Raw genomic sequence first — 27126 nt, forward strand, 5'->3', positions numbered from 1 at the left:
AGTTTGTGAACTGAATAAAACTGGGGGGGGGGGGGCATTTTTTTTCCTCCAAAAACAGCTTCGAAAGAACAAGGTTTCCCCCTTTGTATCTTCAATGCTGCTAAGACAGTGCTACCTTGGGATTCTCATCTTACAGTCTTTCCCTGACCTTTCTCTGTGACGCAAACCTAAGTGGTGCTTTTTTTTTTTCCCTGCACACTGTTTCAGACCTAGCCTGCCATCTTTTTCAGAGCCCTTTTCTTTCCCTAGCAGTGTTGTCAGACTGCTGAACTAAATAAGTTGTGACCTAATTCTGTGATCACTGTTTGCTTGCCTATTGAGATGACACAGATAAGCTGGTTTCTCCAATTTTTAAATTACAGGGCAACTGTTAGGAAACTCTAAACTTTCCATTCTGGATTCAGTGTGCATTCACTCTGGTTTATCACCTTAGTGCTGTTAGGACTGCTAGCATTGGTAATACTGCACAGCTCCTACACCACACAGTTATTTGAGGTAATAACCACTCTTGAAACTCCCAGAAAGCCTCATCCTCCCAAGATTTCTGCTGGTGAAATTAGCAGTGAGCAGGGTGAAACCCATCTCCAGCCCATGGTGGGAGGCAGGGTTCCCTCAGCCACGCCTGGAGGAATCACAACTGCTGCCCTGGTGCATCACAGGTCCAGTCAGCCAGGAGCAATCCACCACTGGATACACACACATGCAGGCTGAGCATCTCCACTTCCACATTCTCCTGATCTCCTTGCTACTTACTTGTGAGCCTGCCTGGCCCCTTCCCCACCTGTGCACGCCGCTGTTTCCTCATTGCAGCTGGACGTGGCTCCTTGCCTCACACCCAGTCCAGGCATCTGACTTTGCACCACCCTGAAACACAGCACACGCCGTGGATTAATGCACAGCAGGACTCTGCCCTCTCCTCTCATTGCATCTAAAACACACCTCCCACTTGGCGGCTGCTGCTGGTAAAGTCCACCCCTCTTCTCTGTCACGCTTATCTCTGATCAGCTGCTTTGTGCTCCAAAGCCCACGTCCTGCAGAAGGGGGAGGGTGTTCCCGTGCCTTGGCCTTTGCCCAGCGCAGGCTGTCAAACCTGAGCCTTAGGAAGCCTTGGCAAAGGTAACCCCTCATCACCCGCTCGCAGGGCACACCCCTTCACACCCACTCATCTGACGGCTAAAAGCAGGCAGCGCAGCACAGCGGGACGTTCAGCTGCATCCACGCCTCTGGACACGGACCGAAGGCTGGAGCAATGGTGGGAGCCCAGCTCAAAGAGCCCAAGAGGCTTTTGTGCAAGTAAGAAAGTGTTCCTGGGCAGATCAGGTGAGCAAGAGCACAGAACATTGCAAAATGAAACTAATGGCCATAGGACCCTTTATATCACAGCACTTTATGAAGCAGAGACATGTAGAACTTATAGAATAAAAAAAAAAAAAAAAAAAGAGTCCATCACACAAAATACACTTTTTTTTCCTACTGTGACAAATGTAATTTTGAATTAAATAGTTTGTGTACAACTCCACAGTGAGAAGAAAGTCTTGCACACTTTCAGCAAGTAATGAAACAATCACAAAGGCTACTAAATCCTGTTAAAGCTAGAATTTCTCATGACTACATTTACTACAAGTAGCACCAGATGGAGGTTAGCAGAGTGGGGTTTAGAATAAGAACACCCCCACCCCTTCCCAATTAACAGTACAGCCTAAATTTCCCCAGTAAATGAGGACTGTTAGCCTTTCAGGGAAATACAAATATTGCCTTTGGAAACTCAGTCACACTGGAAAGGTCTAAAAGGAGAATTCTTAGTTTAGTTCAATTAATACCCCTCATTCCCATCATGAGTCTATTTAAGCATAGAAAATGTGTTTTACCATTAATTAAAATAAATATATTTTAGGATACCAAGAAAAGCTTGGTACAGAGGCACTGTTGTGTTAAATACCTAACTGAACACATAGTGCAATACTTGTCTGTGAAGACACAGATGGGTGATCTTGTGGATGTTGGTTTTCTCCTTAGAGCTGTTAATTTGACCTGGTGGAGCAAACTACTTTTTGGATCGTTTAAATAAGCCTAAGGCTCATGGTATTTTAAATCTGGATAGGATTTCAGCAAAGGCACTTAAGCTCCTCATACCTATCAGGACTTCCTTACAGTACGAGTTGTCATAAAATACAAGCAACCCAAAATCTGTTTGTGAAAGATATCTTTACACTGCTCTTAAGATTTTTTAGCTCCGATGGTACTGGAGGAAAGCACAAAACTGCTCATGGCAGATGGGTCTGATAAAGATTTCGGGTGCTTTCGTTGCTATGTGATAGTGTTTCATAGGCTGCCATGCTCTATGTGCTCAAAAGCCACAAGCTATTTAAAATTAAGAAATCCTAGTTTCTGCTGTGAAGGAAAGGCCCATCAAAACTATTGGCAAGGTGCTCCACACAGGCAGGTCCGTCTGTATGGACTGGCCTCAGTTTGCATTTCTAATGCTGCCATGGCCAGCAAGGACCAAAATCCTCCAAGATGTGTCCCAGCAGCTTCCCTCTTGCTGAGGGGCCTCTGTAAAGAGAGCTCTTGGTTTAAATATTTTCTTTTGTCCTTCTTGAGTCACAGCTCCAGAGTGAAGGAATGTTCTGAAGCATTTGATACCAGAAGAGGTATTTTATAGACTTTAATGAAGTCCAGGATATTTCAGTGGAAGTGGGAATTAGAAGAATTTGAATTGGTGTGTGTCGCAGACCTGGAGTCCCATGGTAATTCCACAGGGAACAAATAGCTTTGCACAGCCAGGCACAGGGCAGGTGTTATTGCAGGTTGTCCAAAGTCCACATGGGACGTGCATGCCACTGGTAAACAGCAGAGAATGTGTTAGAGAAATGGGAAGGTCTTGAGTCTCACTTTGAGCGAGGACAAGAGGTACTTGCCAGGCCTTAGTGGGGAGTGTTGTTGCTACAGGGATGCAGAGCTGTGCTCCTCCATCCACAAACACTGCACCCTCCTTATCTCCCGAGTGCTTCTCACACTGCCTGGTGATGGTATCTAAAGTGACCCTAGAACAAAACAGGCAGCTGATAAGGAGGGGAGCTGATAAGGATGAGGGCAGGGTTTGTCCTCAGAGCCAGGCTGTTCACAAGCCTTCTAGCGGCCAGGGAAGGCAGTGGGGCCAAGGGAGAAGCAGATGCTGCTGCTCACTTGCAGCCTGCAGGACTCTGCTGAGCTTGGGGACAGCAGCAGTCCCTCCCCTGCACCACTGCTGGCTTCCACTCCTGCAGCTCTGCTGTCCCTGTGACTTCACCCAAAGGAAAGCCTGCCTGTCACTGTGGATAGTTCCATATCCCTGCCCGGCCATGCCAGTGCCCCTGGTTCAGCCCATGACCGCAGGCTGGGGGACCAAGGTGGGACTCTGTGCCGTCACCCTGGTTTGACCCCCAAAGTCGCACTGCCCCCTGTGTCTGAGCCAGGCTGGGTCCCTTACCAGCCTCTGTGCTCGTGCCAAGTGACATCAAGTCACCCTGAAGGCAGGAAGACCTCTGCTGGGCACGTGCTGAATATTACTGAAGAGTGTAAAATGCAAACACTGGAAGGGGATTAACTCTTTTCTTACGTAAGAAAACGTGTGTAGAACAGTCCAATGCATTAAGAAATAATCTTGTTCTTTTCCTTCCTTGTGTTCAAATACTTAACCTAAATTTCCAGCTCTGCTTGAGTCATATCATCAGTGGCAAGGAATGTAAAGCCTGACTCTTGTTTTAACATACTTTCTGCTGGAGGTTTCTAAGCCACAAGGCTGTTAACTTCTATGGGTCCTCCCCATCCAAGTGCTGGTCACTGCAGTCCAAAGGCAAGGGCAAGGGATTTACCAGGGCAGGGTGTGAGCGTTTTAGAGGGAAAAAGGAGGAATGAAATGCTCTTGCCAAGGCAGGGAGGCTTCCAGGCAAGTGGCTTTAATAAACAGCATCCCCAGGAGGTCACTAAGCCTGGCAGTCTCGCCTGCAGGTTAAGACGCACAGATGGGCACAGTCAAGGGAAGTTGCACATTTTTCTTTGCATAAACACTAGAACTGGTTTAGTCATATGCTAAGTGGCATGCTCAGGGGGAATGCAGATGCTCGAGCTCAGGAGTTATTTGCATATGATTTGGATTCTTTGTCTGTTTGCTTTATAAGTAGATAATTTAAGCAAAGATCTTGCAACTCTGCCCTCTCTGCGGTTTCTCGTTGCTGCCTCACAAGAAGCCCAAGGTTGCTGCCTGTAGATTTAACATTTGGTGACTTTTTAGCTGCTGGGTGCTCTGTGCTGGAGACGAGCAGCAGTCAGCCATGGATCTGTATGTCCATGCAATCAGACATGGCATCTGCAAGGTCCTACTCCTGCCTGTGGCCGAAGGGGAGGGCGGGTGCAGTGGTGCTTCCCTTGGATTTTGGTATCTTGCAGACCTGGCAGGCATGCCATGCCCCTCGCCTGTCCTCAGGCGCTGTGGGATTCCGTGCAGCTCAGCTGTTCCCTCTCTGGGGCTGAGCACACCCCGGGCACACTCTCACTTGCCATGGGAGGGCAGAGTCTCAGTGGAGCCTGCCACCTCTGCTGGCTGCTACATTGGGGCAGCCAGTTGGGTTTGTGCTCTTCCCTGGGCCTGAGGCATGGCTGGGGCTCTGCCATCACTCACACCCTCCCAGTCCTTCCTGTCAGGATGACAAATCCCACCTGCCCTCCCTTTTGCTTGCAGGGCTCTGAACCACTGCCTTGCCTCACCATGCTGTGCAAGAATCCTTTTATGAATCCAGCCAGGATCACCACAGCATTCAGTGGGGTTAGGAGCAGGCTTTCTGATCTGCCCATGGTGCTTGGGAATAATGCTCTTGCTTTCCAGCAGAACTTACTGATCTGCCCCTTCTAAATGTATTTCCAAATTTTTGTGTGCATGTGAATATTTCTAACTGTGTCCTTCCTCTTTACCTATCAGATGAGATGCCACCCTGTGAAATGGCCCATCATGAATAATGTGAGACAACCCACTGACCTGCCTGCACTTGATACTTTTTACAGCTGCTGTATAAAAGCACATCAGTCTTAAACCTGAGTGTCTCTTTGCTTGTTGCGCCTCAACAGCCAGAGGAGTTCAGAGCTGTTTTGTGATCTAAGGGAATCCTCATGACTCATTGCAGGTAAGCCCTAAATCTGGCTGACAAATCACCAGGGGGAGAAGGTGGCAGGAAGGGGAAGGAACTTTTCCCCACATATCATCATTTTGATGGCTCCTCAGTGTCTCGTGGCTCAGAACGGACAGTGTTAATGTTCCTTCAAAGATTGTTACATTTTTAATCAGCATGTTCTTTCCAAGGCATTTTCCAAATACTTGCCGACCATTTTCTCTTGCCTAAAATTGAATTCAGGAAACTTGAGCCAGCCTAAATACAATCCTTCTCACTGTGGGTGGCTCAAAGGAGACCAATTCTGACACACACATGTTTTTGTGGAAAAGAACTCCAGATGGCTTGAGTTTCTAAGCCATCCTGGCATGCTCTATGTGCTGTCAGGCTAGAAAAGAGTTCTGCTAAACCAGTTTAACCTAAGGTTCCTGAAACGCTTTTGTGGACACTGGTCCCACCCTGTCCAAAGTCACTGTGAGGGGTTTTCCTCCATCAATTAGAGCCCCAAAACAAGAAACTGTTTCACAGTCTTTCAGTCCGAGGAAAGCCACTGCCTTGCAGGTTTTGCAGAATGAGAGTGACATAAGGAAAACCAAGCCTTACAATCCTAAGCAGATAATAGAAAAGGACCAACAGACATGTCTACTGTGTCCTGGATGTGTCTACTGTGACAACACAGATCCAGTCCTGTGGCCTGGAATGTGGCAAATCTTTCAGAAGAGTATCCAGGTTACTTGGCAAAACCCCAGGAGCTTTAACTTTACGAGTGGCACGACATGATAGAAGCTGATTTATGAAAAGGAAACAAAACAATGGCTAGAACCCCAGCCTGGTGCAGCCACCTCCATTCAAGATGAAAGCTGCCCAGAAGGCTTGCTCCAGAGATGATCCTTTTTTCACTGACACCTTGTTTCACTCACATGGGGTCCAGACCCAGCTAACCAGCTCTGCTGCTGGAGTTACCCTGTGGAGGGCAATGCAGCTGCACTCCCTTTTACCCTTCCTCATCACTTGGACACCTTCAAGGCCTGTCCAGGTTTTAGTCAGCAGGTTAGGGATAGGAAAATCCATAGGTCCCCATCTTCAGCCCCCACACAAGTCCCCTTGCAGCTGATCCCCATGCAGCAAATCAAACCCAGATTGCTTGGGGCTAGACCACAGGAACATAGAAGGCTTGGGAAGTGCTGCTATCCTGCTGTGACATCCCGGTGAGACGTGTTCCAGGGTCTGCTCCCGGTTGCAGAAGTTTGCAGTGCGGTCATAGATGTAAAGTAAACAACTGTGCTGCTCAGACAAACGAGCACTTAGGGCTGCCCGAGTTGACAGACCTCGAGGAAAATACTTGAAGGGTCACTAACCCACGGGCTCTGCTAGGAGTTCCCACTGCAACAGCTGCTTGACTAAGATCTCTTGTGACCTCCAAGGAGGAGGGAAAGATGGACCTGGATTCTTAATTTTAGAGTAGCAGGGACATGCAGAGAGGAGCACATGCAAACAGCTCCTTTCAGATGAGGCAGTACACTCTGAGGTGAGGCGCTTGCCACCCACTAACTTAAAAGGTTAAGGAGGGAGGTGCCAAAGTGAAGCGAGTCCAACAAAACAAAGGCCCAGTTCTCCTGGGCAGTTAACAATTTGCTCTAGTTAAATCTAATCCACTGAGAGATGAGAGAAACACACAGATTATCAGTTTGGGTCGATGTTAATGAGGGAAATAAAATGAGGAGACATACTTTAAATTCCAGTGACACAATCAGCAAACTCCTTTCATCACTTTGTGACAGTGTAAGAAGTTCTTTATAATTAACTTAATTTATAATTAACCTGGAATAGAGGTGCTTCCCTTTTAATGTAGGGAAAGCTGAAATCAGGAAGCCCTCAGGGATAAAAACGCTGTAGTGTGGCCATGCAACCCCAGCTGGTATCCAGTGCAGACTGGATCTTCCTGGCACAAACTTCCCACTCCGAGGCAGTGCTTTGGGAGCCCGAGTGCCAGCAGGCTCTGGGAGGGCCTCTCACCCTCCTGCCACACTGGGCTGTGGCTCCTTGAGTCACTTTGTCTTTCAAGAGCAGGCTAAAGCCTCTTTCTGGGACTCCAGCTCCGTTCCTCTGTGGTATCCAGCCGAGCCCTAGAGTTCCCCCCAAGGATAGCACGGGGCTGGAAGATACCATGGTGGTGAGAGCATTGCTTCAGCCAGCTCTGCAGAAGGATCCAGGGGAATTCTGTGCAACTAAACTCTTCAGGGGGTCATGACTAGCCAAGCAAAAAGGCAGAAGCTTCTCAGATGAGACAAACTAATGGGCTGTGGCAGCAACAGAGAGAACCAGACACTTCAACAGCAGAAGTAGAGGATTGCTTAAGTTAAAGTCTCCAGATATTCCAAGAGAGAGAAAACAGCCTGTGAGTGTATATAGAAATGCAATGTATATATCTGTTATGCTGTAACAGAATAATATTTAGGTTGTAAGACTAATCAGGGGCTACTGCTGAGAAGAGAATCCCAACCAGACAGTATGGACACAAATATTCCCTAAAGCCAGCGTGAGAAAAAGATGCAGCCCTGGCCTGATGCACTGAGAATGAGCTCACAGACAAGAACAAATCTTCCCCAAAGAAAGCAAAAAAAAAAAACAAACCCGAACTTAAAGCAAACTGTAAATTTTCTCTCACACTAGGAAAGGGTGAGGGGTTTCTCTTGTCATTATTTCAGCAGCCCAATCCTTGGATTGGAGCAGTTCTCCCTGCTTGGTCAGTGTCACTGACCGAGGGGCAGTGGCTGAAGCAATGGTGCCCCCCCAGGGCGGTGCATGCACAGAACCGCTGTGCTGGCCCCGGGGCTGGATGCCTTCTCCAAAGGAGGAGAAAGCTTCTGCTCACTCTTTCTGCAACAAGTGGGGGCTCTTTCTCAGCTGCAGCCGTGAGAGACTCGGCACGGGTCGTACCAACAAGCACCAGTGTGTGCGGGCTCAGTGCACCACAAAGCAGGCACGGGCAGCGAGGAGCCAGCAGGCCTCGGCACCCCGGGTCACACCCTGGTCCTTGAGGTAGCCAGCAGCAGGGAGTGCCCTCAGACCTCCCCAAACCAGGGGAAAGCCATCTCTAATGACAGCAGTGATTAACTTTGCCAATGGCTAGGGAGTATATTTTCTCACGGGAGATTAAAAAGAGTAACACTCAGCATGCTGCACCCTTTGCTTCCCAAGCAAATCTGGGACATTTCTAGGGAGTTACAAGGAAATAAGACTGGCCAGGTGTCTGCCTTCAGCCTGTGCAAACCAAGAGGTGAATGAAGAGCTTGGGCTGGAGACCTGGTGCTGGACAGGGACCTGGTACCCACAAGCAAGCCTGCAAGGCCAAGCACTGGGAGGCCAGCCTTAATTTTCCCAAAAAAATTCCTCTGTGCATCACCTCTGGATGAGCTGGAAATGACTTATATCTCCTAGCTTCTGCCAGAGCTGCCAGGTGGGTGCAACACTTCTCCAAAAGCAGGTAGAGAGCTGTGACACCTGAAATGGGAACACTTGCACTGCGTGTGCCCTGCTGTGAACAACACGTTCACTCTCCTGTGAAAATTTTAAAAGTTTAATAAAGGACAATAAGAGACAAGGACCATGGAGCAAAGGCTATTATAGCCGGGTGCATCTTGGCACTCAGCCAAGACCACCCTGTTACCTTCGGGGACACCCCTTAAACACCTTTTCCCTTACATCAGCCTGTTGCATATTCATATACCCTTATGCATATGCATAAACTAGTTTACATTTTCCAGGATCTATTTTACATGGCCCCTCCTTGGGCCCGCCTTTTTAGAGCATGCGTGTTTCTTGGCTGTGGTTTTGGCTCCTATCACTTCCAGTTTGGTCCTCGGTCCATACCTTCTTCAGATGGTGAGTGCTGATAGTTGGCAGATCTGTAGCAGGTGTCCTCATCCTGTGTTCACTGGATGTTATCTCATCCAAGCAGGCATTTTAACACAAGCATAGCTATTTCACTACTGTGTCTAAGCGTAATTAACAACGGAAATAAAAAATGATATCTTTATAACAAAGTTACTTCAACATGACACATATAAAATCCATTTTAACATTTGCGAAATGCCAATATTATAATATGTATCTATAACACCTGCTACTCTCTCTCAGGGCCTGTACTGACTGCAGGCCCTTGTAACAACCCAGGTGGGGCTCACTTGGGCTCTTCTGCCCAGGGTTTCTTCTCAGACCATCCCCTGCTGGGCCTGGGGAGTGAGAGAGGCCTGCATAGAGCAGCGCCTCCCCCTTTCTCCCCCAGGCCTTTGAAACACACCCCAGTCCTCTGCCTGCCTGCTGTGGCTGCACAGGGACTGAGTCCCACCCTGTGGGAGGTGCAGGGTGTGCTTTGTGCCCCGATTGTGCAGGGAGGCTGGGATCATCCCTCATGGGTGGGATTGGCCAGCATGGCCTTGCTGGGCAGCCTGCCCCTTCATTCTCCCACCTAATGCCTGGGAAAGATGCAGGACAGTGAGGCAACTCAGCATTGTAGCCCCAGAACAAACACTGTGCTGACTTCACAGGGCTCATGACAAGGAGTGCTTTAAATCGAAAGACCAAAGGCTTTGCTGCTAAACCAACCACGCTGCCAGTGCAGAGCACTCAAGGCAAACCAAGAGAGCGGTCTCTGTGTGTTATTAGAAAGGTAATTCACTGTCTGAAGGGTCAGAGGAGGAAACTTCAGGCCAGAAGAGCAGCTCACATGAACTGTGCATTTCGGGAGACAGAGGGCCCAGCACCGAAAGGAGGAGAGAAGGGATTTCACAGAGCTGAAAGGAAAACAAATACACGAACCCAACTGACTGAACAGAATTTGCTCAACCCCTCCCATGTGCCAGCGACCAGGGGAACAACTGCACAGTAACTCGGCTCGGAGAGCAGGCGCCTAAAGCCTGTCTCTAACACGTGATCCTGGCTAACACCGCTGGAGAGTGGGGCTAACTTAAGGTGGAGTTAGCTGGGATTTCTTCAAACTCTCAGTGGAGGGGGCTTGCTCTCAGTGGCATTTGCTACCTGCATGAAATCTGCTCCCACAGTTAACTCCTGAGTTCTGTATGGCTCTTGTGTGTGCCAGGGAGTTAGCTGGAGGTGAGGGCATGTGAGGGATTTTCCCTACAGCACTTTCAGTCAGCATTTTGTCCTCTTTTATGCACCCCAGTCACAGGGCTGCAATCCGAGCTTGTGACATTTAGTCCAAACGCAGCTCAGCTTTGCTGAAACACCATGGGAATGTTCTGAAATGGGTGTGGGGGGTATCTGGGGCAAAGGATAACATCAGGAGTCAGGATGCTGTTCCTGTGAGAGCTCTAATGAAGTTCCAGCAGCCTCCTGCAGGACGGCGTGTTTCGCACCACCACCCAGCCACAGATTCCTGCTCTGTGTTGAGAGGTGCCCGGTGCAGCCCTCCCAAAAGTGACCTGCAAGCAAGTACCTCGCAGGCTGGTCACGGCTCAGCCACCAAGCAGCGCACTGTGCTTATAGAGCAGCTCTCGCTGCGGGTTTACAGGCAGGATCGGGAAGCTGCATGTCATTAGCGCCACTTCAGGCCTCAGGGAAACTGAGGCACAGAGTCCTGAGGACCCTGCTAAAGCCCACGCAAAGGTACAAGCCGATCCAGGGACACGGCCCCACCAAGCACTGCAGCCGCTCCCCCTTCACCTACCTGCCCTGCACAGCCCCTCGGGGCAGTGCTGCTCGGTGCTTTCTGGGGGCACGGGAAAGGGGAATGGCAGGCGCTGGCCTCTCTGGGGATAGCAGCCTCCTCTCCCGTCCCGCAGGCTGCACACAGCCCTGCCCGGCCTCTTCTTCCCCTAACAAAGCATTTCTCTTTTCCCTCCGGAGCCTTTTGCAACTGGAATGGAACCAGCGAGACCGTGCTACTTTTCAAGAGCCGCAGCCTGAATTCTCACATCTACTTAAAGCCCCACAGCACCAACCTTAACCTTTTAGGCACTGCTGAAATGCCGACACGGGATGTACCAAGCCCTCGGCTTGCATTTAACTGCAAGCAGCGAGGCTTTGCACCCAGCGTCTCCCACCAGGCTGGGCTGGGAGAGCGCACCCACCCGTACCCACAGAGGCAGCCACTTGGCAGCAGGAACACGAGGACTCCCAACCCTGATTTTAGACACAGATCGCAGAACAAAAAGCAGCCACCTGGCTCCTAGCACAGAGAAGCACTCCGGCTGCTGGGATCGGAGCCAACAGACGCTGCATCGCAGCTAGGGGAGCTTACAGCAAGGATCGCGCAGAAGCAAGCAATCTCTAGTTCTTAAAATCACGCACAGACCGCCTGCAAAGAACGGTATCGATAGAAGTCTCCCGCCCCCTCCCCACAAATGGCTGGGGAGCTCTGGCCACAGCTGCTGTTATCAGTTCTCTTCCTCGCCCTCCCCCGGACCGTGTGACGGTCCTGCCCGGGTGCGCTCAGCTGCCAGAGCCCGGCGCTGCGTCACTCCGTGCCGGGAGAGGGGCTCTGCCTGCCGGGGCCGGTGTCTGCAGCATGGAGAAAGTGAGTGCCGCCTGCGAGCCGGGCTGCCGTGCCGAGCACGACTGGGACTACGGCTGGGCTGCCTGTGAGGTTTGGGCGTGGTGCCGGAAGTATGGGGAGAGGAGGATTAGCGGGGAGAAAATGTGAGGCTGATGTATGGCTTTGGGAGGAATAGTTAGGGCTGACCAGCCGTATTTCTTCTCCTCTTCTCTAGCATGTTATCTAAGTGGGGAAGCTGACGAATGTTTATAGTCTCAAGTACCCTAAAGGTTTGGGTCCGTTTGCAACTCTACAGTTTCCAGACTCTTTATACTTTTTTCCCTTAATCTGTGTATTTTTCTTCTGGAATAATGCCTTTTGGGTGTAGGAGCGGGTTAACTCCCAATGCAACAGGAGAGGAAAGCAGGCTGGCAGTGTACTGTAACCCACCCCTGCCCCCGCAGCTTTCCTTTCCTCGAAAGCCCCCCCGGGCGCAGCGGCTGCATTCCAGAGCCAGGAGGCAGAGTTAGTGCCGTGCGGATAAGCAGTTTAGTGACTCGAGGAACCCTGACCTCGGCAGGCTGTGTGTGGGCAGAGCAGGGAGCAGGCACGAGGGCAAGGACGGCATCAGGGGGCTGGGGGGCAGTGTCCAAGCAAACCAATTTGCCTCCCTACCTGACCCGGCACACGGTTAAGTAGCTCAGTACGCTGCTCCCGTGGCAGCTGCTGAATCCGCTCTGGGCTTGTGCGACCAGGTTTTGGTAAGAGAGGGGGCTACCAGGGTGGCTTCTGTGAGAAGCTGCCAGAAGCCTCCCCCGTGTCGAGCAGAGCCAAGGCCGGCAGGCTCCAGGACAGCCAGGGTGCTGGCCAAGGCCGAGCCTATCGGGGACGGCGGGAGTGCCTCTGTGATAACACCGTGCAGCCTGTGCTGAAGGCCGTGGCGAGGCAGCTGTCCCTCTGCAGCCCGCGGATGTCAACAGGCAGGCAGGAGCCCGCTTGCAGCCGGAGCAGGGGGATGCCCGAGGAAGGCTGTGACCCTGTGGAAAGGAACCCATGTTGGAGCAGCCGGTGGAGAGCTGTAGCTCACAGGGAGGACTGTGTGAGGGACCCACACTGAGCAGGGGAAGACTCCTCTCCTGGAGCAGTGGTAAAAACACCCTGTGATGGGCTGACTGTAACCCCCCCTTCCCTACCTCCCTGATGAGGAAGAGGTAGAGCACAGGAAGGAGTGGGGGGGAAGGCATTTTTAAGGCCTATTTTACTTCTCATTATCCTGCTCTGATTTTAATTGGTAATAAATTCAATTAATTTCCCCCAGCTGACTTTGTTCTGCCTGTGACAGTAATCAGTGAGTGACCTCTCCCTGTCTTTGTGTCAACTCATGAGCTTTTTGTTGTATTTTCTCCCCCCATCCAGTTGTGACACAGTGGCTCTGGTGGGTGCCTGGCATCCAGCCAGGGCCAACCCACCACACCATGTCACCTTATGCTGCTTAGGGGAGTGGGGGACCCCCGTGGCTGCTGGGACAGGCAGTGGGCTGATTCAGCCCTTCCTCTAGCACAAAACTCATGTTTGAGTGTGCCAGAGCTGCTGTGTGCCCTGGTCCAAGCAGGATTGGAAGGCTTGCCTTGGGATAGACTAACTCCTGTGGTTTGGCCCTGCAGGGACTGGTTGTTACTCAGCTGGATGTTGAGCCTGGTGAGTGCATCAAGGTCAAGGGGAAGATCCAGTCTGATGCCAAAGGGTGAGTGAGGTGGTGAATGGATTGATGGGGGAAGCCAGAGCTCCTGCTGCGTTCAGCTTGTCAGCACTGGCAGCTGTGCACTGGCACCCCTCGGCACTGGCTCTGTTTGCCCAGGTTTGCTGTGAATGTGGGGAAGGACAGCAACACCCTCATGCTGCATTTCAACCCTCGCTTTGACTGCCACGGGGATGTCAACACCATCGTGTGCAATTCCAAGGAGGATGGCGTGTGGGGAGAGGAGGACAGGAAGGCTGACTTCCCATTCCAGCATGGTGACAAGATTGAGGTGAGGCCCCAGGGATGTGCACAAGGCCCAGGCACTGAGCACTGATGGGCCCGGGGCACCGCTTTTTAATGCTGCCCTCTGCCTCTGCGGCACAGAAGGAGCAGGCATGGAAAGAGGAACGAGCCCCAGGGGAAGAGCCAAGGAAGTGTCTAGAGCTGCGCTGCCCACGTCAATGCCCAGCAGCTGGCATGTGCTCAGTGCCCCACTCTGGGCTAAGCTGTGCACCTCAGAGCAGTAACAGCACTGAGGTCAGACTCAGACTGGGTCTGTCTCACCCCACAGCTGCAGAAGCTTCCTCTGTTCTATGCCTCTGCTAGCAGGGAGGAGGCTGAGCTGCCGAGTGTGGCCTCGGCAGCAGCAGCCACCTCACCTGTCCTGCACCCAGAGTGGAGGTAGTGGGAGTGAGGAAAGCCTGGGAGCTGTGATGTGTCAGCTTCATTCCTTCCTTCCCTCTCATGGCTCTCTACAGATATGCATCTCCTTCGATGAAACTGAGGCCACGGTGACGCTGCCTGAGGCAGAGTTCAAGTTCCCAAATCGGCTGGGCATGGAGAAAATTGAATACCTGGCTGTGGAGGGTGACTTCAAAGTCAAAGCCATTAAGTTCAGCTAACAACTATAGCTTGGTTTGTTTTGTTTTCTGCCCCCCCTTGTAGTGAAATAAACCAAAACTTGCAATGGCTGCTTCCTCTGCTGTTTCCTGCTCTAATCTGCTTGCTCCTGTGTGTGCTGCGGGGGGGTGGGCAGGGAGGGGATGTGCATCCAGCCATTTTCCTCCTTACACTGCAGCCTTGCAGCTGGTACTGAGCTAGAGACGAGCCTGACGAAGCCTGACTGGCTGTGAGTGAAGCTGCCTTAGCAGTAGGTGCTCCGTTCACCGTGCTGGCTCCACTGCGTGGTCCCTGTCAGGCTCCTCAAGCGCAGGACTAGTCCCAGCCAGGAACAAGTGTGTGCTGGCTGTTCACCGTGCCATCTCTGACCACGAAATGCTGCTCCCTGCTGGGGATGGGGGGCTGACAGGGAGCTCGGGGAATGGCTTGTGCTCTTGCCAAGAGCTTTGCTTTCCCAGAACGTGCTCAGCAGTTGCATGCATTGCAGGCTGGCACTGGTGTACCTGAGGAGCAATGGAGAGTAGGAGGGCTGGGAAAAAGATGTGGAATGAAAGGTGAAGCCTGACAGAAAGCTTAGGACTGACTTGAGAGAATCCAGGCTGTCCCTGGTGCTCATGACTTGAGGTGTGGACACTGCCAGAGACAGAGGATCAGGCACAGTCAGGGACTGAGGAACACATCAGGTATGGGTGACAAACCCTGTGGCAGCCTGTGGGTCAGTGTCTGGAATGCTTCCCTGCTACAGGGCTGTACCCAACACAGTTACCAGGGGCATTTAATCCTGAGTGCACTGAACACAACTAACTGTAGGTAGGCAGACGAAGAAGGAAAAAAAGCTTGGTAAAGAGTCTCTTCTACTTACAACCTCTGTGCTCATGCAATGCCTTGGAGTGTGTCTGCTACTGCTTTTTCCTCACAGCCTGCTGGTCATGCTGAGCCAAGCCAGGGCTGGAGCTGGGACTGCTGTAGCAGTCTGTGGGGGGACCCACAGAAAGTAAGGAAGTCCTGCATGCTGTGTGAAACGGGGAGCCTGGACAGGTTGGCTCTGTGGCTGTGTGACTGTGCTGCCCAGCGTGGCTCAGTCAGCAACAGCCTGTGCAGGTGAGGCCTTCTTAGCCCGATGCTGCTACGGTGCTGGAATGTGATCCCTGCTGGCTAATCCAGGCACAGCTGCTCCTTGAACAGCTGAGCCAGCCTGGGTAGGGCTCTGTGGAGTATTTCAGCCATCCCAGGCTCTTTGTGGGGAGGCTGACAGGCTGCCTTCATGCCAGCAGCACCGTCCCCCCTGCGCTGCAGCAGCTGCTCGGAGCTGGGCACCCCCAGGGGAGAGGGCGGGAGCCCAGCTGCACTGCAGGGCAGGGGCATGGATAATGGAGGGATTCATTCCTGCCCTGCATCTACTGCAGCGTTTATGGCACAGGAAGCTAAGTGTTTAGGGACCTGGGCGTGTTTATTAGGGAAGGCTAAAGACAAGTCTTGCTGGTGCTTTGCCTTGTCAGGTAAGGCTTGGGATTTTTGTGTTTTGCAGGGTATTTGGAGTGGGGAGTCGGGGAAGAGAGAGCACTTTTTGTCTTGCTTTTCCCTCTGTCACATAACCTGGGTGAAGGTAAGTTCAATCAGGTGTGTGACACTGAAAAGGTACAACAGCCCTTGTGTAGCAGGGGCACAGGAGAGCTTAGAGCTCTGTGAGTGTCTCTGTTCCAGGCTGCCCTGGTCAGGTGAGGGCTGTGTGTCTCAGAACTGACAAGAATAAAGCTAATCCCATTTTTTTGCCCTTAAGCTGGCAGTCCTGACTGCCAGGTAGGTTAGTCACAAGTGTTCCTGGCTGCGGTGCTCAGGGCACAAACAGCGCCTTCCTGGGGGCCACCCCCCTCTTGGGCTTCCCACAAGAATTAATTAGCTTTATCCTGCTTTTTAGTGCTGGCAGTTACCACTCAGGAGACCATAAAATAGGAGAAAGGGGAGGAAGGAAGCATCCCTTTGCCAGCATTTCCTGCTGCTTGAGTCTTTGCTCCCATGTCCAGGAGCTATAAATAATCCTGTTCCTTTAAGTGACACCAATAAATGCAGAGTGCCCTGGCTGGCTCCTGGAGTGGTGACAAGGCTTTGTCTCCTGCTAGAGCCATTGGGAAAGCTAGAACTCCGTGGCCTGCTGCAGAAGAGAGGGTCACAGTGAATGGGAAAGTGACACTTGTCCCTGCCAAGTGTGCTCTCCTGAGCCACACAGGGAGCTCATGTCAAGATCTCTAGGAGAACCCTGAGCCCTGCTTGCTGTGGGGAGGAGCAGAAAGCACCACAATGTGGCCGAAGGGCACAGGTTTTCTTTCTTTTGTTAATTTAAATCCTGCACAGTGGGCACTCACCATTTTATTTCTTTACAGTGTCAAGGCCAGGGAAAACGGGACCTCAAAACCCCCTACAAAACAGCCGTGAGGCTGTGTCTTTATCATGGGCACTCAGTTGGGTGTGAGAAGGATTTTTTTCAGGGGAACAGGCTGCTCAGGAAAGTGGTGGAGTCACCATGCCTGCAGGTACTTAGAAAAGGTGGAGATGTGGCACTTGGGGGCACAGTGGTGGATTTAGCAGTGTTGAGTTCACAGCTGCACTTGACTGTAAGGGTCTTTTCTAACCTAAATGATTTTATCAACACAGATTAAAAGAGAGGTTCTCTCCCATTGCACCTTGGAAGATAAGAACACATAACCAATTGTAAAAACAAGATGAGTTTGGAAGCAATAGATCAGACAGGAATTAAAATCTCATGCATAGCTTAGCAGAGCAGTGAGGGCTAAGACAGACCAGCAGCTTTGTCTTCTCAGAAAATAACCTCTCCTTGAGCAGTTCACATTAACTTCACTGGACAGAAATAGGCCGTGCAAGTGACTGTGGCTGCACAAGCCTGCGTGTGGCACTGATTGTCACAGCCTCAAAAGACAGTCCGAGGACACTGTGCACGCAGGAGCTGGGTGCTAGGGAAGCTGAGGGGCAGCCCTAGGTGAGGCACGAGAAGCCAGCAGGGTCGCTTCCCATGGAATGTAGAACCAAAAGGTCACCTGACAATTTCCTCCAAACAATACACATTCGAAATGAACCAATAACAACCGAGTACAAAATGAGGAGGCTAACAGCAGCCAGCTCTTGTCCCTCCCTTGTGCCCTCACCTCCCTCTCCCTTGCTCCCAGTTCCAACATGTACAAACCAAAGGGCACTTTAGCACTCGCCTCAGAAAGTCAGCCCCAAACCTTGTGCTGGGTTACCTCACAACTGTTCTGAGGCAGCACACAGGAAACCATAACCACACCATTCCCCTTTCCCGGCATGTGATGGAGGCCTGGGCACAAGCCTGGATGTTGCTGGGGTGGGATATCCTTGGGGTCAGATGGATACAGACCTGTAGCTGTCCTGTCGGGGCTGTGGGCAGGAGCTGAGACCCCCATGGTGTGGGCACCCTCCCATCCCCACAGGCCAACACCCTCCCTCCGCTCAGAAACCAAACACCTGACACTCCTGCTTTCCAACAAACGGGCTTTTTTTCCCCCTTAAACCTCCAATGCAGCTGCATGCTGCCAGTCTGCCCCCAGGAAAAGTAAAAAAAAAAAAAAAAGCATTAAAAATAGAGCTTTACTCACCTTTTCTCAGCAAGCTTCAGGCTGAGATGTGCATCCTCCTGCTCCACCTCAGGTTGGACTCCTGTCCAGCCGGCCCCAGCCCAGCTGTCCCTCGTTAGCCCTGACTGCCACACAGCTGTTGGCAATAAAAACACAGCAGGAGGGGCGGGCAGTGAGCCCTGCTGTCATTTTTGGAGGTTTTTGGAGGTGAGGTTGGTGAGGGTTGGGTGTCCAGAGCCCCTCACCAACAGGGCTCCCTCCCCTCAGCAGCCCCCTAAGATGGCGGGCGGGGGCCTCCTGAGGTAAAAGGGTTCCCGCCAAAAAATGTGGTGGGAAGAGCCACGAGAAACTTCTGCTCAGGGCCCCTTTTCTCTCCCAAAACTTCCCATCACGGCTTCTCATATTCCAATTTCATCCTTTCTAAGCTGGGGGTTTGTGTGTGTATATATATATTTTTTTTTTTGTTTGTTTGTTTGTTTAATCAAAGTTTTATTTTACCTCAGTAAAAGCACAAGCACCTCATGAGCAGTTTCCTCCATATTCCATCATGCTTTCACCAGCTCTTACTCTCCCCAGCTGAATTATGTCCTTGTTTTGTTTTTTTATTCTTTTGCATGTCAGTTCTCTACGTTCATTCAGTGTTAAAATGAAGAATTTAACAAGTATAGCTGGATTTTCTCATTTGAAGTCCCCCTGCCTCTCAGTGCAGCCCTAGCAGAAGGCTATGGCCTCAGGCTGCAAACCACAGAGGAAAAAGCTGCCTGGCCCACATGTACCCTGTTTCCTATATGGTGTAGGGGAAAACAAGTCCTTTTTCCTAATCTCAAAGCAATGTGGCAGAGCCACACTGACCCCGCCTCTCAAGCTTGTCTGAGGGTGCTGAGCCTGGCTGGCTCCATCTCCCCGACATCTTGAAACGGGCAAGAAGAAAGTGGATTTTTGCAATGGTTCTTGGCACTGACGCACACCAAGCTGCACAAGGGCTGGCCACAGACACACATCCAGTTGCACAACACAAAGGCTGATTGTTCAGTCCCACATGGATAGAAAAACCCCCTCACACAGCAGAGCTGCAGGACACTGGGTTGGTGTGCAAAGGCACGAGCAGCGCTCCTGTGGGAACACAGCCAAGCCGTAACACCGTGCCACAGTCAGGACACGTCCCCTCTGAGGGGTGAGAAGGGATAAACAGCTCTTATGGAAACACTGGCTTGCAGTGTGAATGAATGAGGCACGGAGAAGCCTGGGATGGGGTCTCTAGGTGTGCCTCAGTTTGCTCACACTGATTTAAAGCAGGGGCTCTTCGATGAAAAGCTCGCTCTGTTCCCTGTTCTGCAAAGGACAGGATTTATGTGGAGTGAGTATGGAGTGCTATCCAGTCTGCTTTACTTGCTTAATTACCAGCCTAAACAATCACGACAGCAGCTGGGTTGTAAAGATGATGGATAAACTGACACATAAACTGTTGTCGTGCTCTGGGTTGGACCAATTTTATAGGTAACCTGCACAAAAGATCTTGTGTGCAAACCTACAACCAACAGACCCTGGTATTTAAACACTCTTGACTAGATTTAGTCTTGAGGAAAGCATCTGATGTGAATTCCTTGTGACCATCAGATGCCTGAGGGCTCTGATAAAAAAAGGCCAATTTAGAGTTGGATGACTAGATTTTCCCGGCGCTTCTATCACATGCATGTCGCTAAAAGCACGCGAGGCTTCACTGAGAGCTGGCCTGCTTTGAGTGGAGATAATAATTTAAGGGATGCTGACCCAGGAAACAGGCTGTTCCTAGCTAATGTGCAAATGTAACATAACGGTATTGGTTTTGTACAAGGAGATTTTACTTGGAACTGGCACCATGTGTCAGAAGTGTAACTGCTTTGTCCTTAGCAGGGTTTTCCTCAAGTCACCGAAGGGAGATCCGTGCTTTCCCACTGGGCCTGTAGCCAGATGAAGGTGGCTGTCACACGATCCTAAACAGTCCATGACTTACCTGGAGACAGCTCTGGAGAAGGTGCTTGACCCAGGTACCAGAAACTGACTTGGGAAGGAGTCCCACCCATTGTTACCTACAAACAGAGGCCCCCCAGGCTGGCAAACAGGCCAGGCTGTCATCCCTGTGGCAGGGTGGGATGTAGGGCATTCCACAGCAATATCCAAACCAGATGTTTCTGTTACAAAGTTCATTTTTAGCAAGAATTGCCAGGCTGCTGAAAACCCCTTGCCTGAGGTGCGTTTTGGGGAAGGGGTAGGACAGCAGATCGTGCTCACTACATCTGGTGTACTGGCTTTCTCCACTGCAATACAGGTTCAGCATGAAAAATCTCATGTAGCCAGACCCAAAACGCAGATTTGTGTCAGTAAGTTTACAAGGACTGGACAGTAAGTGTAAAATTCTATCCCTGGTATTCCTGTCCCATGAAATCAGTCTAGAAAATTCTGGGTTTCCATTACCCTCTAGTTTCATAGCCACAGGAGAAAAGTAAGGTGGGATAAAGAGCAATGAATGCACTCCCCTTTTTGCCAGAGGTAAAAGAAGTAAATCTTTTTGGCTGACAAGTAAATCTTCAGGCTTGCCTAATATTTAATTACCTTTAAATACATATCAAGGTGTACTTCTACCAAACTCAGTAAACTTTGCAGTTAGGAGGGTGATTGTTGAACAAAACTATGCAAAGAGAGTTCTGCTGTACTTATCACAAAAATTGTGGCTTTAACTCATTTCTCACTTGAAATATAAGCTGTTATAAAAATATCAGTGACTATCACTTGCCTCACTAGCTGATGTTTCTCTGTACTGTGGGAACACACACACAGGACTTGCCATGTCCACCCCAAACTTGCTGGAGGTGCTCCCCCTGAAGCCATGTAGGTTCCTGGAGTAAACAGGCAGATCCTGTTTGGATGGAGCCTCTTCCTGACCTGGGGATAAAGTGCAGGACTCATATTTTTCAGGAAAGAACTCACTGAACAGAAAGTACACAAACACCTCCCAGATCTACCATGTCTTTGTGAGTTGTTTTGCTAAGTGTAAGATGGAAGGGTGGCTGCAAAAAAAAAAAACCAAACCAAAACCCCCTCCAAAAAACCCAACAAAAACAAAAAACAAATAAACAACAACAAAACAAAACAAAACAAAACAAAACCAAAAAAAAACCCAACCTAGATTAAAAGCATTTTTAAATCTAACAAATTAAACTGCAGCAGTGGGTAGGATTGGTTTTTAGGGCAAATGAAATGTGTTGATTGGATGGAAACAGCTCCCTCCACTGTTTCCCTGAAGCTCTACTCAAAGCAGGGCCTATAAATCATGTCAGTAGAGATCCCTGTCACACCTCAGGGAAATCTTTCAGGCTGCAACACAAACACAGACCTATGAGTATTCAAAATAAAGACAGAATTTCCCCCACATTCCTGCAGTGAATTCCTTGCTTCATGCTAGCTTGGACTCCTGACATGCAGGTTGCCATAAAAGAAGTTGGAACTCCAGACTCAGAGGATCACAGGATCCAGAAGAGGAAAAATTTGTTACTTCTGTGGCCAAAATCAACTTTGTAAGGCCACTTAATGGTATCTTCAGCATGTGTTGAAACAGGGTGAAGCTGCTTCTGGTAGCCCTTTATTATATTAAAAAACAACCACAACAACAGCAACAAAACCACGATGAGATGTTTCAAGCTACTGCATGACTATCTTTGGGGTTCCCTCTTTTTGTTAAGGTCTTCACAAAATACAAAATTAAATGTCTTTTCTACATACAGAACAAAGTAGAATCAAGTAACTGATTAGAGTATGTACAAAAACTTACACATTCTGTCTTGTTCTTTAAAAAATATAAATATCAATAGTGTTCAGTAAAATGGGTTGGTTTTATTTTTAAGGCTTCATTCTTAGATCCTTCATTATTTAATGAGGTGTCAGGTAGGCAGAAAAGGGAGGAAAGAGAGGAGGTCATGTTTTTTATTAAAGGTCATGTGTTTAATTCCTGTGAGATTCTTCCTCATCTCGGGCAGGAGGAGATTTCCCTCCACACTGATTTAAGTTTCCAGGAAGCAGAGGTGGAAGGAAAGGAAAATAAAACCTTTATTATTGCTATTTTTTTTCCTTCATTAAAATCTTGGCTTAGACCTGTCTCTGTCCATGGTCTTTGAAGACGACCATCTGCCAAGTATGGGATCAAAGGGACCGAGGCAGGGCTGTATCCCAGCTCCACCTGGGACAGGTTAGAGTGAGGAAGAGGCTGCTGAAGGTGTTTTACCACCGAGCCCGGAAGAGGTAGCAAGTGCTGCAGCCAGGGCAGCTGCTGCTGCTGCATCCCTGGGCGTGAAGTCCGTGGGGAGACTTTCCATCAGGCACTTGAGCTGCTCCTGGCCCAGTTTGATTTTGTCGTCGAGCTCTCGCTGCTCTATGAGGAGCGCGGACTTCATCTTCACAAAGTGCTGGTAGTCCTGGAGCTGCTCCTCAGAGAGGTAATTGCCCAGGATGTCCAAGACCACCCGTTCCCGACGGTCGAGGTTTTCCTTTAGCTCCCGGGCGTCTTCGTGCTGGCCAGCCAGCAGCTTCCGCTTCTCGTTCAGTGAACTCTGCGCACCAGAGAGAGCCCTTCAGTACCAGCAGCACCCCACTCCCTGAGCCCCTTTCCTTCCTCCCAGCACCAGCTCTGCAGGTGGCTGCTAAGCTCCCAGACAAGCAGTCAAAAGCCTGGCGGAAGAGGACGAATTCCTCGTCACGGAGTGACTGTGAACCCCAATGAACTGGACTCTGAAAGTCCTTGCCAATGGGAGGCAGAAAGTGATGCAATACAGTCAGGAAACCTCACCTGAAAGCAACAACTACCAGGAAAATCTGGTTTCAAAACCGCCCGAAAAATGTTAAAATGTGGCTGTCCCCAGCACAGCTGCTCTGTGTCCAGACAAAGGCCGCAGGATCCCAGCCATTTATACAAACGGGGATTAAGACTCCCGGGGACAATGCCTGAGCTATTGCCGGTACATGAGCACCGAGAGCCCCGTGCTGCCCTCCTGGCAGCCCCTGGAGGTCGCTGTAATGCCGTGGTGGTGGTGGTGGCTGCTGCCCCACGCCCCGAGCAGGCCAGGGCTGTGCCCATACGTACCCGCTCCTCGCTGTTGGCGTTGTCCCCCAGGCTGCTCAGGACGTTCTCCACGCGGGCCAGGCGTCCCGAGAGAGAGAGCAGGAGGTTCACCACCTTATCCAGATCGCCAATGAACATCTTGTACTTGTCAAACTCGTTGGGTTTGCACAGCGTGCTGATCAACAGCTCCACCTCCTCTCCGAGAGCATTATTCATCTTAATGTCCGCGAGCAGGCCCTCCTTGGCTTCCTTCAGGATTTCCAGTTTGTGGGTCAAGCTCCCGATGAGCTCAGCCTGTTGGAGGGGAAGAATTGCCACATTGGTTGTTACCAGCATCACCCTGCTCATATGTGGGTGATGACAACAAGAGGATATGGCTGCAGTTCCTGAGGAGCAGGGTCAGGTCAGCAACAGCTGACAAAGAAGGGAGGAAACAGAGAAAATACTGAAATTCCCCACCTCGGAGATAACCCAAGCAGCCTATGAGGTTGCATGAGGATGTATCTGTTCAATGAACATTGATAAAAGAGGTCTCTGATTTGGTGTACTGTATTCTGATACTCAGCTACCTACAGGTGACTGCTCTGTAAAACCTCTGGGTGAAAAGAGCTGGAGCCACGTCTCTGATGTGCTCCTCACACCCAGCCTGAAACGCCTTGAGCTGCACCAAACAAGTGCCTCGCACACAGAGGCATCAAGGAAGAGTTAGCACCAAAGATGCTCTGGATTTACTCAGTGTTTGAACGCAGAGAACACACCCATTTTGCAGAAACACTGACACCTATTTCCCTGCCAAAGACAAGGAGGCCCCCAGGGTTCGGTTACTCCAGGAACAGCAGTGCTGCACATGTGCCAGAGATCCTAATTTCTGTTAGGATTTAGTGGAAAGACATATGCAAAAGCAAGTCTCCGGCCTAGGGCTTGCAATTCCTGCCTCTGTTTACTCAGAACCGAGAGCACAGCAAGCAGGAGCAGCTCTCCGTGCAACAGGCAGGGATTCTCAGTGTCTCCACTTCATGCACTGCTGAGGCACAAACACCTGCATGCTCATCTACTCTGCACACAAACACCGCAAGATGGAACAAGTCACTCACAAGGTGGCCTGAAAATATTCTCTCAAAGCCCTCTTTCCATCACAACTGAGTGTCATTCCAGGCAGGAGGCAGAGCTGCTTCAGAGGAGGAAGGATTTTCAAACACCCATCAGGCTGGGGTCACTGAGCTGGCCCTGGTGCCCAGGGTGGGCTGGCAGTGGGGTTCTCAGCTGCTTTGGCAGCAGGGAGCACATGGCTCTGTGTGGCCAGGCACCACTAGATGGAACACTTGGGCGTGCATTGCTCTGTGGCTGCACTACAGCCTGCTCTCCACTGCCACACGCATGCAAAGGCTGAGCAAAAGGCCAGTAATATTCCCTGAAAACAAACATCCACTCCCTGGAATGACCTCCACTGGCTAGCAGGGTAGCTCAGGGGAGAGGGAGCAAAGGTAATACTAAATCCCACCTAAGGGTCAACCAAAACTCCTTTATGGGCATTCTTCCCTCAGAAGTACCCAGAGACAAAACCCAGCCCTTGCCCTTCCCTGGGGCTATGATTCTAAAGCCCCTTTCCAAAGAAAGATCCTTAGCAGCTGATTGCTGGACCAAAGCCCGAGGAGCAACAGGAAGGATCCATGTTCAGGGTCACAGTTAGGTAGGGAAATCTCTATGGCAGGACTCCATGGGGTGGTTTCAAAGTCTGGCACTAACCTCAGCAAGTTTTCAGGTGGATGGAGCTGCTGGGAACTGGCAGCTGTTCCTCCCTGCTCCAGGAGATTTGCCCTCCAACTGTAGCAGGAGGCTATAGGGCTCCTGAGAGTGAGGTACCTTTGTTCTGAAGGCCTGGGAGCTGGAGGGGCCTGTGACTTAGGTTTGTGTTCATTAATCAGTGACTCTCCTGCAATCCCAAATACCAGCCAACAGAGCTTCTTTCCACACTCAGAGTGGAAACGTGCTTGGTTTATCCAAATGATCTCCCACAGGCGCTGCCCTCAGGAGCCCCTTCTCAGGTCTAAGGCTGTGCAAGTGTCCTGCACACAGACCACGAGCAAAGAGGCCAGACTGTGCTGCCTGGGCCTAATCACTCCCATCTCTTTCTGGCTTTCCATGCAAATGTAACCTTTGAGGCCTGGGACTTGCCCTCCATGGCAGGCTCGTGGTGCAGCACCCTTGTCTTGTTCCACACCTCTCACCTTGGTATGAGCAGGCAGATTTGGAAGGGAGTCCAAGGAATGCTATGGACGTGGCAGGGGCTGCCATTCCCTTTGGAGCTGGGTGCTCTGCAACCAGCGCCTTGGGCCACACGATGAAAGCAGCAGGCAAAGGCCCTGGGTAAATGTTTTTGATTAGTGACCCACCTGTGTATTTGTGACCCAGAATCTGTGTAGGGCCACAGGGAGAGGAGGTGGTGAACAGAAAATTAAATCTGGCTTGTGCTACACTGTCCATGGCAGTGTGGGATGGTTTAGACTTAGAGGCAGACATGGCTGCTTTTGACAGGAAGGTAGGAGGTGTGTAGGAGAGGCACAGACAGGCCACAACACCTGCCTGTGGCCCCCTGGGATGTGGGAGCTAAGCAGCATGCCTGTAATTACCAGGTAACTAATGTGAGACAACCACAGGGGCAAATTAGAAGGCCCTGCAAAAGCCCTGGAAGCAGAGCATGGAAGCTTCCAGCAAGAGCTGCAGGGGGCCATTCCACAGTGAAATGTAGCCTCAGTAAGAGAGCAAAATGTGTCCTCCCCTCCTGCCTGCTCTCTGCCCTTCCAAGCCATCACATGGAGGTTGTGCTGACTCAGCCACAGAGGTGCACTTGCCTTTCAGTGGGGCAGAGAAACAATAAAGTCCGGGGGAAAAAGAGTAACCCATATTTCTTTGGAGGCAGTGAGTGCAGACAGCAGGTGAAATGGGTAAACTGATTTCACTGAAGAGGAAAGTCCTGGGAAAAAAATCTCCTGCACTCAGTGCAGTCACTAGCTGGCCTCTGTTTTTGTTTCCAACCCAAGCTGGCCTTGCATAACTTGGTTCAGCTCTCCCTTTTCCTTCCTTGCTGCGGAACAGGGACTGCTCCTGACAGTCTGTACACTCAGCATTTGGTGTGATCCAGACCCGCCTCAGGGTGGTGCAAGATTGGTACTCAATTTGCAGTGAGTAATTCAGATTAATGCTCTTATACAATTTGGGTCACTCTAACGAAGCTTCACGGGCAGCCTAATCGCTCCCATGCAATTTTGGGTGCTGCCAAAAGCTGACATCAAATAGAAATGCACTTCAGGGCTTATTGTTATTTCAGGAATGTGAGCAGCAAACAGTGCTGTGTGCTGAATTTACCTTCTTCTCATTGATGTCCAGCAGCTCTTCTTCCTCACCTACTTCTTCTGGCAAGTCCTTGATTTTATTCAGCAGTTCTGCTTTGGGTGCTGAAACGCTGTAGTAAGCAGGACAGGTGACCAGGGTGACAGGAGCTTCCTTTTCCTCTCTCCTACACCAGAGTGAAGAAAAAGGAAGAGTTCAGTCTGAGCCTGACTTTTCCCAGTGTTTAGATCCATGGTTTTCCAGGACTCCCTCTTTGGTACCTTCCAAGGTGATTACCCACCAGGACAAGGCAGATTCCTGCCATCAGGGGGTGCATGCCAGCTGCTGTCCCAGCACAGCACAGCCACTGGCTTTAAAGATGAGTGGACACAGCTCTGCACGGGATTTACCTTGCTGAAGCACAGCTCGGCTGGAGGTGGCCAGACTGACCTTACCTGGCATCATGCAGTACACCTGACTTCTGGACAGTTCTCCAGCTGCCACATGGAAGTCTCTGTCTTAAAAAGCCCACACTAGGGGACTCGGGCTGATCTTGTAGTAAGTAGGTCCCCTCAACCCTCCTTCCAGAATTTGGCCTCTTGTTATCTCTGTGCCTGCCATTATTTTCATCCTGATTTTACTTTACTATCTCTGTTCCTTTGCTTTGGACTGAACTGCTTCAGATTACTAAATGTCAGATAGCAAAATCCAGTTATATCTCCAGGGATGTTTAATTTCCTGCTCTGCTCCCAAGCTCAGCATCATTCTCTACACAGCCCAGAGAGGTGAGCTCAGAGCCCAAGCATAGAGCCCAG

The 27126-nt window shown here is 50.6% G+C and overlaps 3 protein-coding genes across 5 annotated transcripts in view; 1 reads left to right on the plus strand and 2 right to left on the minus strand.

Moving 5' to 3' along the window:
* SEPTIN11 (septin 11) overlaps positions 1-18024 on the minus strand; it is a 69236-nt gene extending 51212 nt beyond the window's left edge. Inside the window, exon 1 of the mRNA XM_053975275.1 lies at positions 17911-18024. The gene's annotated coding sequence lies outside the window, so the exon portion shown is untranslated. The remainder of the gene's footprint in view (positions 1-17910) is intronic.
* On the plus strand, positions 11458-14352 carry LOC128806058 (16 kDa beta-galactoside-binding lectin). Its single transcript, XM_053975276.1, has 4 exons — positions 11458-11682; positions 13305-13384; positions 13499-13670; positions 14140-14352. Exons 1-4 carry the CDS (start codon positions 11674-11676, stop codon positions 14281-14283), a joined length of 405 nt encoding a protein of 134 aa, XP_053831251.1. The 5' UTR covers positions 11458-11673; the 3' UTR covers positions 14284-14352.
* A 3472-nt stretch (positions 18025-21496) lies between the features above and the next one.
* SHROOM3 (shroom family member 3) overlaps positions 21497-27126 on the minus strand; it is a 115710-nt gene continuing 110080 nt past the window's right edge. For all 3 annotated transcript variants that reach the window (XM_053975317.1, XM_053975316.1, XM_053975315.1), the window contains 3 exons: positions 26348-26498; positions 23003-23275; positions 21497-22472 (listed from right to left, as the gene is read on the minus strand). In XM_053975317.1, the coding sequence (XP_053831292.1) occupies positions 22113-22472; positions 23003-23275; positions 26348-26498 (784 nt within the window). In that variant the 3' untranslated portion in view covers positions 21497-22112. The remainder of the gene's footprint in view (positions 22473-23002; positions 23276-26347; positions 26499-27126) is intronic.

The sequence above is a fragment of the Vidua macroura genome, chromosome 4, assembly GCF_024509145.1.
Source record: "Vidua macroura isolate BioBank_ID:100142 chromosome 4, ASM2450914v1, whole genome shotgun sequence".
NCBI classification, from domain to species: Eukaryota; Metazoa; Chordata; class Aves; order Passeriformes; family Viduidae; genus Vidua; species Vidua macroura.